Source organism: Cucurbita maxima, unplaced genomic scaffold, assembly GCF_002738345.1.
Source record: "Cucurbita maxima cultivar Rimu unplaced genomic scaffold, Cmax_1.0 Cma_Scf00006, whole genome shotgun sequence".
Lineage (NCBI taxonomy): Eukaryota > Viridiplantae > Streptophyta > Magnoliopsida > Cucurbitales > Cucurbitaceae > Cucurbita > Cucurbita maxima.
In genome coordinates, this window is record NW_019272022.1 from 5,458,727 (window position 1) to 5,475,076 (window position 16,350).

The window sequence follows — 16,350 nt, forward strand, 5'->3', positions numbered from 1 at the left end:
AGGATCTCTCTCTCTCTCTCTAACTGTGCAAAGTGGAGGAGTATGTGAGTATGACGGCTGGATGGGCCATGCCTAAAAGAAAGATTGAGCTGAGAAATTCAAACTTACACGCAACCTTTAGACTATTAAAGACGACGCCGTGTGGCACGCCCCCTCCCATCAAAGCTTTCAAAGACTAAGTGTGGAGATGGAAACAAAGCATACTTTCAATAATACACAGGATCAGCCTAAACCCCAATTACTGTAAAAGTATCCAAAAACCTGAATTATTCCCAATTCTCCAGATAGCTAGAGATTAAAATGGTAAGAACACATTCCAGCCAATCACTTGCTCAGTCAAGGAATCCAATAGTATAGGGTGGGTTAGGGTTAAATCCATTTCCTTCCCCTCTAAACCAATTAAAAATGAGCCGAATTTGAATAATGGAGAAACATGGAATGGAAACAGCTCATTCATGAAATTCCTACCAAATCCATAAACGGTTGAGGCTAATAAGACCATTTAATTAAATGAGTAGACTTTTCAGGCAACAGTATGAATGGCTGGCCGACTTTCTTTGCGCGTCTGATGGCACAAACGGCTCAGTAAAAGAACATTTGTTCTTGAACAATATATTCAGTTCCTATTTCTCTGTCTGAACTTGTTTCTAGAAGAAGCATTTTAAGATGGGGTTTGGCCAGATCATTAAATAACTCACTAGGCTGTGCAAAGAAGCTTCGAGGATATCCATATTCCTGCAATTTGTATCAAACAATTCTAGAACTTAATCCATGGGAATTTTAATGGGTGGGGAAGCCATTTTTTTCTCTCTCTACTATCTTGAACAAGTTATAAGTAATTCAAAAGGAAACTACAGATAAAGGATACGTTGGGATATGTATGGAGAGAATTGTGTACTGTTTGTCAATCCAGATCCAGAAATTTGCGTGTCTGAAACAACTGCCTGCCAATGATGAACTTCAATGAATTTCCAATGTTTTCGTGGGAATCTAGTGCAGTTTTCATCTGGTTCGACAGTCAAAAATGGAGCCAAGTCAATCTGGCATTTAACCTACCCATGAACCCATGTTCTGAGTCTTGACTGACGGGTTAAGTAAGAGATTTGCCAGCCCATTCCCGCTCGCGTCGCTTTTGTTTGGCTTGCATTTTGTTGAATTTTTCTTTCCCCTTCTCGAGAAGAGGGTCATGTACAACATAGTCATTTGGATCATCACTACGAGTCATGCGGTCCTGCATGATCCATGGTGAAAATTAAGCTTCAACATAAATCACGGATATTGGGGTTTCAGTCAAAATTTTTCCATTGAAATAAAATATAAGTCCCAACAATTAAAACTATTTACTTTTTAACAGGATACAAAGAAACAGAAACCAAATTTATAACTGGATGGATACAATGAATTTATTTAGCAAACGACAATAAATATAGCATATACTTAGCTATCTCTTCACGGGCAAGGGTAAGTTATGGGCAGATTGTATATAGCATTCTTTTATAGGAGTATTATGCAATCTTTTTTCTATAGGAATATAGCGCAAAATTTTCAGTCCATCGAAGCGTTAATGTGTTGTGCGAAGTTGGCCTTCATCAGAACTTTTAAGCAGGTCAATAAATTCACAACTACTTACCTTCCCAGGTTCTGGTGTGAACTTTAACCCAGCAGATTTCCAGTCTGACAACTCATCATTGCCACCCTCAGATTCGGCGCTTGAAGTTGTTGGTTTTCCAGAAATGGCTTTCTTAAAATTCGCAAGTTTGGCCAAAACCTATAAGCAACAAAAACACAGAGAAAAGTAAATGCTTAACTTGCTAATAAAGACTGAAGATGAATGTAAAAGGTCCGAATCCATGCATGAAATGATGCAAAAAGAAGTTCCTCAATTTGCAAAAAATCTTTAAGTCATTCCCAAATATGGCTTCATACCCAACCCAACAATGAGAAAAGAGAGAGATTTAAGATCCAAGCTTAATAGCATAATAAAGTTAAGATTCAAAATTTAGAATTTTAAATATTTCCTTTTTCCTTGTGTCTGAGTAACATAAGCCAAACTAAACAATGAAATTAGAAGTGTTATTTGGACTTGTTATGAAGTGGGCTCCGAGAAAAAAAGACGAAGAACAAAAGCAAAAGCTAACATTATAAGTTTTAGTACATTACCATATTCAGATAAAAAGATAAAGACGCTGAGTTATTTTAAAAAATCAAAACAAACTAGGTGCAGGGTGACTGACAGTCATCAGGATTCATAATTGTCATTGCCTAAGATCAAGTGAAGAGTTCTCGATCTAATTGCAGCATTATTTCAAACAACATGCAATTTCATTTTTCAAAACAAAAATACAATAGGAATTAAAACATGACAAGTATCGAAGATTAGAACATACTTCATCTTCACGTCCTTGCAGTCTCCTCTTCTTCAATTTTTGCAGCTGTCTCCCTCTTTCAGCTTCACCCAATAACTGCAAGTCCGAGTCAGCATTAGCCATTCGCTCCGCTCTTGCTTCAGATCCAATTCCTTTTTTCTTCATAGATAACTTCTCAACCTTTGGTTGCTCACGGTTAGTGTTCTCAGCACTGGACCTGTTAAAAGACAATTGCAATACAGATGATCTAATTTATGCAAAACATCGAATGATGATGGTAATTATAATATGTAGATTCTTCAACCTCCATAAAATTATAAAAAATAAAGATTGTAATTAAGCTAGGATGACCCTACATATTAAGATTAAAGTCAATTATCAAGGTCTAAAACTTAGATTGTAAACAAGTACAGGCTTCAGTTGCAGCTTCTACGAGGAAGAATAAAAGATAAAATTGCAGAAACCATTCCTAAACTAGGGTAATAGCTCTTAGACTTAAAAGGCAATTGTAGAAACTCGAACTTAACCTTCTCCAGATCAATCACACCAGATCTTAAGAGAGTCCCATCCGATCTCTGAACAGAATGAGTGAACTTAAAAGCCTTATGCAACCAATCTCAATGATATGAACTGTATTGGCCATTAACACAACTCCCATGCCTTCTTTCGCAGATTAAACAGGATACTAGTACTCATGCATGGAGTAAAAATTGTGAAGGCATGAAGATACAACAATTCCCCCTTACCAACTTCAACAAAAGTACATAAATAAAGATAAAAAAAGATTGAAGCAAACATGAGTTCAAATTATTCTACCTTTGAGTAGATCCTTCATTATTCTTTGAGTCAGAAGTCCCTGCACATCAAATTCAGTACATCAAGTAATTTGCACTCGAGTAATTCTTATTTTGGGCAGTCAGGTCTCAAAGCCCAAACTTTGATTTAGTAGACTCTACGGAAAATATTGGTTGAGGAAAAGATAAATGGTAACAACGGTTTAATCATAATAACTTAGACCATCTATGCAAGGGTATCATCTTGCAAACATACTGTTCCATAAAATGTTTTCATTATGTGATGTGGAATGTGTGCACCCAAGCATCCACCTTTCATCTAAAGCTTAATGAACTGCCTGTTGTTCAGACTTTCTGACTTTGTCATCTACGTTTTCTTCCTTTTTATTAATGCTGTGGATATATAACATTCTCCATGTTATTCCCTATCCCATTTCAATATTGACTGTAATCAATAAGCCAGGAGAAACCTAAGAAAAGAGGAACCCTATGAGCTTTTTTTTTTTTTTTTTTCCTTTTTCAGATGAGCAATTATGTGGGTGCAGAGGTTTGAACAAACTTTTGGGATGGTAATAGGTACCTCGTCCACTTAGCTATGCTTAGATGAGCACCCAATGAAGTTATATATCCAATTCCAAGAGAACTAAAGAAAAGTTTGAGAAACACTTCCCCTTCTCCTCTGGCACCCAGTTAATGCAATTCTTCCCCATATGTCAAATTAAAAGTTGGACCAACATGAAACTAAACTGTTTAAGTAGCATCAGACATAGCATACGGAAACAGTGTGAAAGACTGAAAGATCATGGTTCCATATTGAAAACAATAAATTGCATAGAAGTACGCAAAGAATGTTTAAGTCACCATTTTTAGACTTGTGGTGAGATGGTGCAACTCCCAACTCTGTTCTTTTTCTTAATATCTGTTGACGCATTCGGGCATCAAAGTTAGCTTCATCATCATCACTATCGCTGTATTGAGGGAGGTTAGAATTTTCAGCATCTGAATCTCTACGAGACTCTTGTTTCTTTGATGCTAAAGTTTCTCTAACAGATAGCTGCATCTCCCTTGTTCTTTTATTGTCCTGCAGTCAAAAAGTTCATTATCTCATCAAAAAAAAAAAAGAAAAAAAAAAGAAAAAAAAAAGCTCATTATGTTCAGTCAGAACCCATCAAATAGTTTATATGTGCTATCAATTATCATAGATTCACAACTAAGCTTTTGCAATAGCCGTAGGTTCAAAAGTGCAGGTTACAAGAAAAGATTAATGACGCTGTTTCAGAAGAACAAATCTCGTATGGAAATCAAGGGGGAAACTGAAATGAAACATTCAGATTTCAAAAGGTGATTACTAGAAAAATATTGAGATCAAGAGAGCAGTAAACTTATACAAACTCATTATTTCCCCAAAAAAAAAGTTCCTTTTTTTTTTTTGGAAAATTGATAACAAATGTATTGAAAGTTGTTATTCTATTTTTGTTTATTTATTTACCAATTCACTGCTTGGAATCACGTCCTTCAGCAGACGTGGATCATCCAATACATCATGACTGCTCTTAATTTTTTTCTTCACAGCTGCCAGTTCTTTCTCGTCTTCTTCAGCTTCTTCTCCAAATGATAGTAAATTAAGTTTTCTACATTACATAAACATACAAAGCAACAGAGAAATCAGGGATAACCAATAGCATGTATCTCAAAAGAGAATTCCAAATTGTATCAACTCTTACTTCACAGCTTTCTTCTTAATGTCCTTGTTGTCAGAATCAACAGTGGATGGGATCCCAGGCTTTGCAGGCGCTCTTGGAACAATATCTTCAAATGGATTCCATAATACCTTGAGATAAGATTTTTTCAAAAGAAAGTTAGCCCCTTAAAGATTCTTTTGGCGTAAAGTAGCTTATAACAAACATGAAAGTAGCATCAAAAGTAAAAAGTACTATGAAACTGCAACCTAGTTCCAAACTTGTATTATTTAATCCTACCTCGACTGATTTAATCTTGGGTGGATCCACAGGACGGTCATCCTTGTCAGTTTCAAACTCACCCAAACTTGTTAGATTATATATAGAATCCCCAGTGACCTAGAACAACATGAACTCCAGCATCACAATAGCAATCAAGATAAAATGCACGATAAGAATCATAGATACCTTTCCAAAAATAGTGTGCTTCTTGTCAAGGTCATCACATCGACTCAAGGTTATAAAAAACTGACTTCCATTTGAATGAGGTGACCCAGCATTTGCACATGCTACTAAGCCCCTGTGCTTGAATCTTAGCCGTGAGTGAAACTCATCTGGGAAAACACCCCCATAGATACTTTCACCACCTGCACTAAAACATAGAAAGGTAAGCAGAAAAACAATGATACATAAGCACGATTTCTCCTACACGGGGAGAACTCTAGTTACACATTACAATTAGTAGTACCCTACAATATACAAATAAAGTATCTGGGAAAATATTGGTCGTAATGTTAGCAAGCAGTAAAACACAGTAGAGCATTAATAGATTAAAAATATTCAACATTCAAGATTAAATTCATGTCCCAATGGAAAATTGAATGCCCTACAATATGATGTTCCCTCTTTCTTGTAGTTGCCTATTTTCCTAACCCCTCCTTCGGACAATGGAATAATTCTGGGACCAATATCTTCCCCTCTACATAGTAGCCTGATATGCTTGATTAGCTCCTCCCTCCATTGTTCAATCATGGTGTTCACAAACACTTTCTTGTAGTTGCCTATTTTCCTACAATCGCTTATGACGGCATATCCCGTAATTATGTGCTGCAAAGTAATAAAGCATTCTTGATAGCTTAGGAACGATATCCAGATTTCAATTTCTCTGAACTACAAAACATCATTGGAAAGGGAATGATACAAAGTAAACTTCATCAACTACAAATTCACTGGAATTCGCCTAATTTCTCCGATAAAATAACCCTACGATTAGCTTACTCTAACGACCATCCACTTCGAGTAGAATACAAAGCTTTACAAAACCCTAGCCAAATCATACAATCAGATAAAAGCAAGAGAGCAATGGACGGACCTGTGCCACTGCCGGTAGGATCGCCGCCCTGAACAATGAAGTCCTTGATGATCCGGTGAAAGATGGTACTATCGTAATAGCCTTCGAGACAGAGTTGAACGAAATTTCTGACGGCTTTTGGAGCTTCCTTAGGCCATAGCTCGATGTCGAGCGGGCCACACGTCGTATTCAATACGACCTTCCCCCTCGTCGGCGGCTCTAGCACGTAAACAGTCGACATTTCCACTCAATTTCCAGAACCCGCTCACCGCTGCGCCGATATTCTTTCGATGAAGACGGAGGAGGGAGTCAAAACAAATTTCCGACCTCGAGCTTTCCAGTAAACGGCGTCGTCGTGATTTACTAATCAATCAACGCAAATTTCATTATTTCTACAAATTTCTTACATATGGAAATCTGTAATTCCGAGAGAAAAAATAATAAAAAATAAAATAATATTTAAAGCTTAATCTCTAGCTCTTGACTCGCTACAAATTGCTTGCTTTTAGTATAATCTCTCGTGACTTTATTTTTTATTTTTCTAAAATATCTCGGATTAAGGGAGATAGTATTCCTTACTTATAAACCCATAACGACAAGTCTAGTAAATATTGTTCTCTTTGAGCTTTTTCAGGCTTTCCGTCAACGCTTTAAAACACGTCTACAACCATTTAAAACAAGTCTACCCGAAGAGGAGGAAGGGCATGTGTGTGATATCACAGTTAATTACATCAATTCCGAGAAGATTGGGCCACAATCTCCATAAAAGGTGGATTATGTCTGGAGAAAGGTATTAGAAAAGAGGGAAGCTTTGGAGATTTTAGATTCCAAACTTTGCAAATCAGCCCAATCTTTGACTTCCATCCCTTTGCAGCACCGAAAGTGCCACACATTTTAACCCACCACTTCACCTCTTTTCGTTTCTAAACGATGCCGTTTCAAGGAAAAATGCGATTTTCTACCTCTTTGGGGCTCTGTGTTATGGCAGCGGCTCTGTTTTTACCGCCATCCGACGCCCAGCTGCCTGTGCCCTCCACCGAACAGCTTTGTATCAGCCAGTGCGTCACCTGCCCAGTGGTTTGTACCACGCCGACGCCGACGCCGACGCCGCGCTCTTACAGCTCTTACATTCCGTCGCCACCGCCACCGCCGCCTGCGTTTTATGGCGGCTATATGGGGCCGCCGCCGGCTTTGACATCGTCGTATTTTTTCCGGGGCCCGCCGCCTCCGGTTGCGAATTATGTTTCGGGAGCACAACCGTCGGGGCAGATGCCGCAGACGGTGGGGCCTCGCGATTATTCTTACCCTTACTACTACTTTTACAGTTCAAATTTGGGCTCCTTCGCTTCTCCTTCAACGTTCATTCTCTTGTTTGCGTGTTTTTTTCATGTTGTTTTCTGATGACGTCGATGAGTAGCTAGCTGACGTCATGATGCCATGATTTAATATGTATGTTCGATTAAAACATCCCATCTTTTGCTCTCCTTAATTTTAATGAAAAATTAATACTATGTTAGTTATTTGCTACGTAATATTTGTGTTCTCTATTATATAAATATAAAATATTAATTTAAACTATGTTCGCTAAAATAATAATAATAATAATAACCGTGACATTTTTTAAATTCAAATAAGAGATTTTTATTAAGCTATGTTGGATTGAACGTGATTGCGATAAATTTTAATTAATAATTAATTTTTATTATAGTTTTTAACTCGAAATTATTTATAAAAATTTAAGAGACTAAATTTTAATTTTCTTAAAAAAATAAAATAAAAAATGTAACATTATATATATATATATATATATATAAAAAAAAAGTTGATATGCGAAAAAATAACATAAAATAATAATTGTAAATACCATCCATATTGCATACCTTAAAAATTGCGCTTATTATTGTACGTTTGGCCTAAAAAGCGAGTATATGTTATATTGACAAGAATACCCCTCAAGGAAGAAAGAAAATTTTGGGGGAAAGTATGTCTCTTTCTCAGACGTGCAAAAATTTTTGGTCATTTCAGATCCAAATGGTGATACGATAACCGGTTTCGTCAGCGCGCAGGGACGAAGCTCATCGGCTCTCTGGTAGATCTGTGAGCCTACGTGATTTTCCGAACACGAATTTCTAGATCAGGGCTGTTGTACCAGTCGCTACGGAGGTCAGGAAAATGGAGACCGAGAATGCAGAGGAGCTTGCATCGTCGATGGCTTCCACTTTTCTTCCCCTCGCCTCCGCCGCGCAGCAGCCATATGTGTCGGAGCTCCTTTCCTTCACGCTCGATCGCCTAAACAAGGCAATTTCTGAATATCTCTCACCTGCTGCGTTTGCACTTGAAAATGGAGTGGCTAAGTGCTTCTATCTAGTTCGGAGATGACAATGTCTTGATATTCTTCTGGTTATTCGATCGATGAGCTTGAAGCTTAAACGAAGTAATTCAGTGTCTACTCTGCAATTAGTGACATATCTCGTTCTTTTATAGGAACCGGAGCTTCTTCAGGTTGATGCCGAGCGAATTCGGAGGCAAATACAAGAGGTGGCAGTCGGCAACTACCGAGCTTTCATTGCTGCCGCCGATGCGTTGCTTGCAATTCGGGAGGAAGTATCTTCCATCGATAAGCATCTCGAATCTTTGGTAATTCCGAAGTTCTCTTGCGTTTTCTTCATCTGAGTGCGTATGTTCATAATTTGAGGCCTTAATTCAGGGGACAAGTGCAGTTTATATCGATTAATGTGAAGGCGAATTAATGTGAAGGCGATTGTTGCCATGTGACTAATGATAGTTTCGAAATTAATCAACTGCATTGGAATTTGCATGGCAATCAAATGCTTCAATCAATCTTAAGTTCACTGGTTTGGTAGATAGTATACAAAGTGGAATCACTCAGGTTGTTTGTTTGTTTATTTTTCCTGTTAAAAGATTGACTTTCTGACGTTCCATTTCCCATGCTTGCTTTACAATTATTCTTGCTGATATTGTCATCATTGTCATTACTATGATTATAATTTTTCATTTACTACTTCATTGGTATTGTTATTATTGTTATTTTTAGTGGTAGGAAAATAACTATGAAGATGAGGTAATGAAACCAACGGATCATTCTGTTCTTCAGTTTACATGGTTTGACGATTATTTAATATTGAGATATTAATTTCCTCTGTTATAGATATCTGAGATTCCAAATCTGACATCGGGTTGCACAGAGTTTATTGAATCTGCGGAACAGATTCTAGAGAAGAGGAAGATGAACCAGATATTGTTAACACATCACAGTACTCTGCTTGATTTACTTGAAATTCCTCAGCTTATGGACACGTATGTGTTTGATTGCTTGACCTTCGCTCTAGAAATTTTACATTGTTTTAACCAATTATGTGATCTGATTAAACTGATGCATTTATGTGATTTTATCAAATATATGATTATCCATACACATTTCGAACTTGTTCAAGAAACCATGCTACAGTGCAAGCTGCAATAAGCATATGTTTTTTATTTATGTTACAGTGTAAGCTGAAAACATGTCACAGCACTTCCCTTTGCTGCCCTATGCTTTCTTTGAGGAGGAAGCAAAAGATTTCATTAATCTACGATAAGAATATGTTTTTTGAGCTATTGCTGGCATGTTCCTTTCCTTTTATTTCATACTGTCGTAAATAGTTCTGATATAAATTATTATTGATTTTTTTTTAATTTTTTTTATATTTACATTATGAATCTATTTTAGCCTAATAATAATACTCACCCTATAAAACTTTATGGAGCTGATTTTGGTTGGAAAAATATTACCCTACACTTGTGATGAGTCAACATCCACTAAGACATGGATTAATGTACCAACAGTTCTGTTATAATTTTCTTTAGTTAATTGCTACGGACATGGTTGATTATAATTGTAAAATATAAAGAAGAAATCATGTACTATAAATTTGAAGCCCGAGCTTGCTTTAGGAATTAATGATAGAATGAATTAATACTTTATTTCATATTATTTCAGTGATGTATTTTTAGAAGATTATGAAAAAGGTTTTTGGTGATTCCATCCTTCTGCAGGTGTGTAAGAAATGGAAATTACGATGAAGCTCTTGACTTGGAAGCATTTGTTGCCAAACTTTCAACCATGCACCCAAAGTAAAATTTCCTCCCGTTACTCTCCACACCAATTAATTTATAGTTTCGGAAACTAACTCTTTAACAAGCATTTTGATGGGACCCCGTTCTTTCCCATAGAATACCAGTTATTCAAGCCCTGGTGGCAGAAGTCAGGCAGACTACACAATCTCTTCTTTCTCAACTTCTCCAGAAACTTCGCTCAAATATTCAGGTATCTTGCATGGCTTATTATGTTGCTGCATTATGTGATAAAAATCTTGATATGAATATAATAACCATGTCTTTAAAATGGCAGTTACCTGAATGCCTCCGCATCATTGGATATTTACGTCGAATTGGAGTATTTAGTGAATATGAAATGCGTTTGCAGGTAGAAGTCTCTCATTTGTTCTAAATCTACATCTTTTCTCATCTTGAAAATTTATAAGCATTGTGCTGTTTTAAATTTTGTTTTCTTTCCGATGGATTTAATTATATGGGATTGCATTTGCCTTCTTTCAGTTTTTAAGATGTCGAGAGGCATGGCTGACTGGAATTCTTGAAGATCTTGACCAGAGAAATGCTTATGAGTATTTGAAAGGAATGATTAATTGTCATAGGACACATCTTTTCGATGTTGTTAACCAATATCGAGCAATCTTTGCTGATGATACGTCAGGAAATGAAGAAAATTATGACAGTGGGCTTCTGTTTAGTTGGTCCATGCATCAGATTACTTCTCATCTAAAGACACTCAAAATAATGCTGCCAAAGATAACAGAAGGAGGATCCCTATCGAATATATTAGAACAGTGCATGGTAAAATGAATTCCTTTTGAGCGATATTTGGTTGACTTATGGAGTTTTATTTATTTATCAACTTTGGGTTCTAGAATCTCATGGCAGAGTAAGATTCAAAGTTGTCCTCCTTGCTCGTATTTCGAAGCCTAATTCCAAAGTTACGGAAATAATGTGCCCAAGATTCAAAGTTATCCGATCTAGTTAGTTTTATAATGTTTGCTTTAATTTTGAAAAAGATCCTTCTATATGGCCGAAAGGCCAATTTCTAATTGTAACCTCACTCTACTCTTTTTCTCCATTTGTGTGTGTGTCTGTGTGATGCTTGATTGGAACTGCTAAACTGGGTACTTAGATCATCAAAATAGTAATATATTCACGCAATGCCAGTTTCAATGTTATACAATGCGGCTCCAACCAAATGACTTGGATTCCCAGCTACTTAATTTATTTTTTATTTCTCTCTATCATTTGCAGTACTGTGCCATGGGGCTTGGCTGGGTCGGAATGGATTTTCGCGGTTTGCTTCCTCCACTTTTTGAAGAGTAAGGCAGTTATTTATTTTGGTTTCTGTTCCATTCAATCGATGACAATAAAATGATTTCTTCATAATAATTTGATTTAATTACTCCTCAGGGCAGTTCTCAATCTATTTGCAAAAAATATGGGTACTGCAATCGATAACTTTCAGGTAATACATCAGAAACATCCTTTCCTCTTGAGAGACTTAAACTCCCCCCAATTTAATTTTGCTACGAAAAGGCTAGCGAGAGTCCCTTCGCTGCAATCAAGATCACTGTCATGTCTAATGACCGTGAAATGCTTATTGCCTTTGCAGTTAGTTCTGGATTCCCATCGTTGGGTTCCATTACCAGCAGTTGGTTTCACCGCAAGCAATATTGGTGAGGAAAGTCAGGAAGACGTGACTCCACCTTCGTATTTGATGGAACATCCACCTCTTGCTGTTTTTGTAAATGGTATGCGTATGTCAGATATTTGTTTTCCCCATAAATTTTTTCAAGCACATTGAACTAAAAAGAATATTAAAGAGGGTACATTGCAACTGTGCCTCGCTTTTGTAGCCTGATCCATGTTAGTATTAAAGGCTTTTAGCTGCGTGATGGTAGATTCCTTTGAAGCTGGAAAAAAAATAGATGTGGTATGCATATTTGTTTTTTTTTTTTTTTTAAGAAATGCTAAGAGTTTACTTCATAATTTGATAGAACTAATTTATTAACCTGACTGTAGTGTTCACCTATGAGCTCAGAGTAAGTAACTTGTACTATAAGGTTATTTTGTCGCAATACAATCGGTCTGTTAATTGCATCTTCTTTTGGTGGTATTAGGTGTATCAGCAGCCTTAAATGAACTTCGCCATTGTGCCCCGTTGAGTTTGAAGCATGTGATAGCTCAGGAATTAATAAAAGGATTGCAGGCCGTTTCCGACTCTTTATTGAGATACAACACAACTCGCATGCTAAAAGATAATGAGTCTGGACTTTTTCTCCAGCTTTGCCGAGCATTTATCGAGGTGCTGTTTTGGTTTTTGCTTTGCCATTGCCATCTCCAACTTACTCTTCTAAAAGAAACCTCTCTCATTTTGCACCATCTTCTGCAGGTTGCTTATCCACATTGTGCCACATGTTTCGGTCGCTGTTATCCCGGCGGGGCAGTGCTTATATTAGACGCAAAAAATTTGTACGATGGCATCGGTCGCCTATTAACCATCTCTTCCTCAAGAGACCTCCCGGCAACAGTCAATAATGCGGAAGAGCAAGTTGCAGAAAATGGTGACATGCCTGCGCTGGAAAATGGAGCAACACCGGATGCTGATAAGGACCAGAAAAGCCCCCCTTTGCACAGCAATGAAAAACAAAGCGAGGGTGAAGAAGCAGAACAGAGCAATTAAATCCAATAACCGATACTTGATTTTGTAGCCTTCCATTAATTTTTTGGGGTCTAATTCTTTTAAACCATCGTTTGTAATTATTCTCTAGGAAGATTCATCAAATTTTCAGCTAAAGTTACGGTTATTACATTCAGTGTATGATAGAGGAAACATGGAGAGTTCAATGAAAATATTTTAGTTCCAAAAGAGAAAATCGGACTAGTAGGGTTTTGATCCTTAAATTTGCGTAAAAATATAATATCTTAACTAATTGATGTATTTGAATGAAAAATATAGTATTAGCAGAAATCTTCGATTTAAAAACCATTTTCAGTCTTCATAAAATAATAGTTAATAAAAATATATTTGATGAGCAAAATTTTAGAACTCTATTTCCTCAGGCTGAAACTATTTTTGAAACATTCAAGTTGGCATTTCTTCGAAAATTTATCACGAAGTAGGTCAGCAATCAGCAATACGGTGCGTTTTGATGCTTCCTTCCGGCTTGGGCTAGTTGACAGTTAAGAAGCCGCCAAAACGCTGCGTTTTCGGTTCAAAACCCTCTCCAGAAACCCTGATTCAGCTCTGTGGCCCTTATTGGCGGCAAAGCCGTTGTAGCTTAACACAGACTCTTGCACTCTTCCCCTTCCAGTTCTTCGATCTGAAGCTCAACAGGTTGACATAAATATTCTGTTTATTGTAGATTTTATGCGAAGTTGTATGTCATCCATTTGTGTTCATTATCGTTATCTCCTTTGAATGATTCTCAATGTTGTGGCCTTTTCATCTTTGCCTGTGTCGTTCTTTCTCGAATGGAATACTCAATCGATGCTCAAATTGTTATAATTGGAAAGGTTAGCTCAAGATTCCATGCTAGTTATTTTGAGAGGAATTTTGCATTGAGTTTCCTCTTCTTTTCCTCGGAATTAATACTAATGTACAGGTGATTTCGTGTTCTTGGAATGTGCGATGACTGCGTTATGTTGAAGCTATAAAAAAAATTTGTTTTCCGGATTTTTCTTCTTCATGTAGCTTTGTGGGAGAAGATAGCTTCAAATGTACAACAGCCTGTGGAGCTACAACCTGCAATTCAGAAGATTCAGATATACTCTTTCTCCAATAATGGAGTTTTTTTTTTTTTTTTTTCAATCGTGTGTATTCTAACATATCATGCCAAAGAACATACTGAGTTCATATTCTTGAATGAGATGCAGATGCCCACATATCTCATTCTTGCATAGAAGTATGAAAGAGATGCTAAGAAGTACTGGGATATCTTTTACAAAAAGCATCAACACAGAGTAAGTTTCTACTACTTTGGCTAGAATCTTTCCTCAACTAGATAACTACTTATATATAATAACTATATAACTTAAGCCCACTGCTACTAGATATTATCCATTTTGACCCGTTATGTATCGTCTTCCGCCTCACAATTTTAAAATGGATCTTGGGTACCCAAGGAGGTGGAAGCCCAAAAAGGTGGATTGTGAAATCTTATAAAGGCGTGAAAACCTCTCCCTAATAGACGCGTTTTAAAAACCTTGAGGGAAAACTCTTAAAAGGAAAAGTTTAAAGCATACAATATCTGCTAACGGTGAGCTTAAGCTGTTACATGATCACCAATTTTGAATCCTACTGTGTAAAATGAGTAGCCGCATATTTTTTCATTGATTTACGGGGCCTAGCGTCCTTACTGGCACACCGTCTCGTGTCTACTCCCCTTAGGGGAACAACTTCCTCGCTGGCACATTGTCCGACGTCTGGCTCTAATACCATTTGTAACGGCCTAAGTTCATCGTTAGTGGATATGGTCCTCTTTGAGGTTTTTTCTTTTGAGTTTTTCCTCAAGGCTTTAAAATGTGTTTTCTAGGAAAAGGTTTCTACACCTTTATAAATGGTGTTTCGTTCTCCTACCTTTATAAATGGTGTTTCGTTCTCCTCCCCAATCAATGTGGGATATTACAATAGAATAATTATTGTTTGGGTAGAGTAGTGAAAAATTCTATCGCCCAACTACTGCTTCATTTTCAGCTGATGTTCGCTTCTCTCACCTCAGAAAGTTTTGAAATTTACTTATACTTTACAATTTTGATCGTTTTCTATTCCTATGCTTAGTTATAACAACTTAGTTATAATACGTTATTTACTTCCATTTTAATTTTTAAATTTTTCAAGCCCCGACACTCCGAGGACAAAGAATGGGGCAATATTTTGCTGTCGGTTGAACACGACTTGAGGTTTAATTGTAGCATTATTTATAAGAGTGTGAAAATTTCTCCCCCGTAGACATGCTTTGAAACTGTGAGGCTGACAACGATACGTAACCGGCTAAAACAGACAATATCTATTAGCGATAGGCTTGAACTATTACATTTATATTGAAAAATGTGGCTTAAGTGGGCAAAAGGATTGGTTTGCTTACTAAGGACACATAAAGACTTCAATGAGAGCCATGTTGCTGCCTTTGTTTGTGATCTTACTGCTGATAACTTGAGAAACCACATTTATCCATCATTGATATATAGTAATGATGGTAATTTACTGAAGATTTCTTAGTCACAGTCTGAATTTAAAGTTTTCTCGTTATTAAACTATATTAGTATGTTGATAACCTATTCTTGATCAAACAGATTTTTATTGTGTCTGCAGTTCCCCCAGAGAAGATGTCCCAGGTGTGGCATAATCTAGCACTCATTGAGTTCCAACTTTTTTCACAGGTATCGCTATGAACGGATTATAATCCAATGAACGGATTTGTTCTATGCACATGGTGACTTTGCTTGTTAGGAACCACGAATATCCGCAATGGTATGATATTGTCCACTTTGAGCATAAGCTCTCGTAGCTTTGCTTTTGATTTCTCCAAAAGGCTTCATACCAATGGAAATAGTGTTTTTACTTATAAACTCAACGTGAGACTATTCCTATCAATAATACACGTTATGTTTCTTTGTTCTCTTTTTTCTGCTTGTGCTATTCTGCTTTCGTTCAACTCATGCCTAATTGACTCATCTCATCGTATGATATCTGAAGGACCTCTGAGATGTTTTAATTATTTGATACTTCAACGTTTATATTATCATTTCCCTCTGTTTTTGTCGGTCTTTATATAAGACTCTTATGTTTCTTCCCCTTAGGCTTCTACTGCAAAAGAGTTGTTCTAGATCTCGTCTAGTAAGGATACAGAATGTGCATTGATTTTTTGCCACGTCCTGCGTCGAGTCGATGAGCCAACGATCGTTTCAGCTGCTAATCGATTCGGTTTTATCCCAAATCATTGTGAGTTCTTGGTTCACTGATAGATACTAGGATATCCCCAGTACTGCGTTGCATATTATGTATTTTCATGTTTCATATCAGCTTTCCTTTTAATATA

The 16,350-nt window shown here is 36.9% G+C and overlaps 3 protein-coding genes across 4 annotated transcripts; 2 read left to right on the forward strand and 1 right to left on the reverse strand.

Annotated features, from left to right (window-relative positions):
- Positions 1 to 483: 483 nt before the first annotated feature.
- Positions 484 to 6,569, reverse strand: LOC111481208 (peptidyl-prolyl cis-trans isomerase CYP57). 2 transcript variants are annotated; one of them, XM_023126585.1, is made up of 11 exons: positions 6,212 to 6,569; positions 5,308 to 5,486; positions 5,140 to 5,238; positions 4,885 to 4,991; positions 4,650 to 4,791; positions 4,022 to 4,241; positions 3,183 to 3,222; positions 2,388 to 2,583; positions 1,631 to 1,768; positions 1,057 to 1,231; positions 484 to 944 (listed from the first exon to the last, which is right to left on the reverse strand). In XM_023126585.1, the coding sequence occupies exons 1-10, from the start codon at positions 6,429 to 6,431 to the stop codon at positions 1,091 to 1,093; spliced, it is 1,482 nt and encodes a 493-aa protein (XP_022982353.1). In that variant the 5' UTR covers positions 6,432 to 6,569; the 3' UTR covers positions 484 to 944; positions 1,057 to 1,090. The 2 variants fall into 2 exon arrangements, with proteins under 2 accessions (XP_022982353.1, XP_022982352.1); XM_023126584.1 differs by having other exon boundaries at positions 484 to 1,231.
- A 551-nt stretch (positions 6,570 to 7,120) lies between these two features.
- LOC111480787 (leucine-rich repeat extensin-like protein 1) lies at positions 7,121 to 7,591 on the forward strand. Its single transcript, XM_023125954.1, has one exon. The coding sequence runs from the start codon at positions 7,121 to 7,123 to the stop codon at positions 7,589 to 7,591; it is 471 nt and encodes a 156-aa protein (XP_022981722.1).
- A 571-nt stretch (positions 7,592 to 8,162) lies between these two features.
- Positions 8,163 to 13,185, forward strand: LOC111481202 (conserved oligomeric Golgi complex subunit 8-like). Its single transcript, XM_023126577.1, has 12 exons — positions 8,163 to 8,488; positions 8,675 to 8,827; positions 9,360 to 9,508; positions 10,247 to 10,324; positions 10,424 to 10,517; positions 10,602 to 10,676; positions 10,808 to 11,104; positions 11,561 to 11,628; positions 11,720 to 11,774; positions 11,922 to 12,060; positions 12,430 to 12,614; positions 12,702 to 13,185. The coding sequence occupies exons 1-12, from the start codon at positions 8,363 to 8,365 to the stop codon at positions 12,990 to 12,992; spliced, it is 1,710 nt and encodes a 569-aa protein (XP_022982345.1). The 5' UTR covers positions 8,163 to 8,362; the 3' UTR covers positions 12,993 to 13,185.
- Positions 13,186 to 16,350: the final 3,165 nt, after the last annotated feature.

What these genes read in the sequence shown, in the direction of transcription:
- LOC111480787 (XM_023125954.1), top strand. Translation starts at nt 7,121, where the DNA reads ATGCCGTTTCAAGGAAAAATGCGATTTTCTACCTCTTTGGGGCTCTGT.
- LOC111481202 (XM_023126577.1), top strand. Translation starts at nt 8,363, where the DNA reads ATGGAGACCGAGAATGCAGAGGAGCTTGCATCGTCGATGGCTTCCACT. An exon ending in ATAAGCATCTCGAATCTTTG is followed by an intron (nt 8,828 to 9,359) that starts GTAATTCCGAAG and finishes CCTCTGTTATAG; the next exon opens with ATATCTGAGATTCCAAATCT. An exon ending in CTGCAATCGATAACTTTCAG is followed by an intron (nt 11,775 to 11,921) that starts GTAATACATCAG and finishes TTGCCTTTGCAG; the next exon opens with TTAGTTCTGGATTCCCATCG.
- LOC111481208 (XM_023126585.1), bottom strand. Translation starts at nt 6,431, where the DNA reads ATGTCGACTGTTTACGTGCTAGAGCCGCCGACGAGGGGGAAGGTCGTA. An exon ending in TCCTACCGGCAGTGGCACAG is followed by an intron (nt 5,487 to 6,211) that starts GTCCGTCCATTG and finishes GTTTTAGTGCAG; the next exon opens with GTGGTGAAAGTATCTATGGG. An exon ending in TGATTCCAAGCAGTGAATTG is followed by an intron (nt 4,242 to 4,649) that starts GTAAATAAATAA and finishes TTTTGACTGCAG; the next exon opens with GACAATAAAAGAACAAGGGA.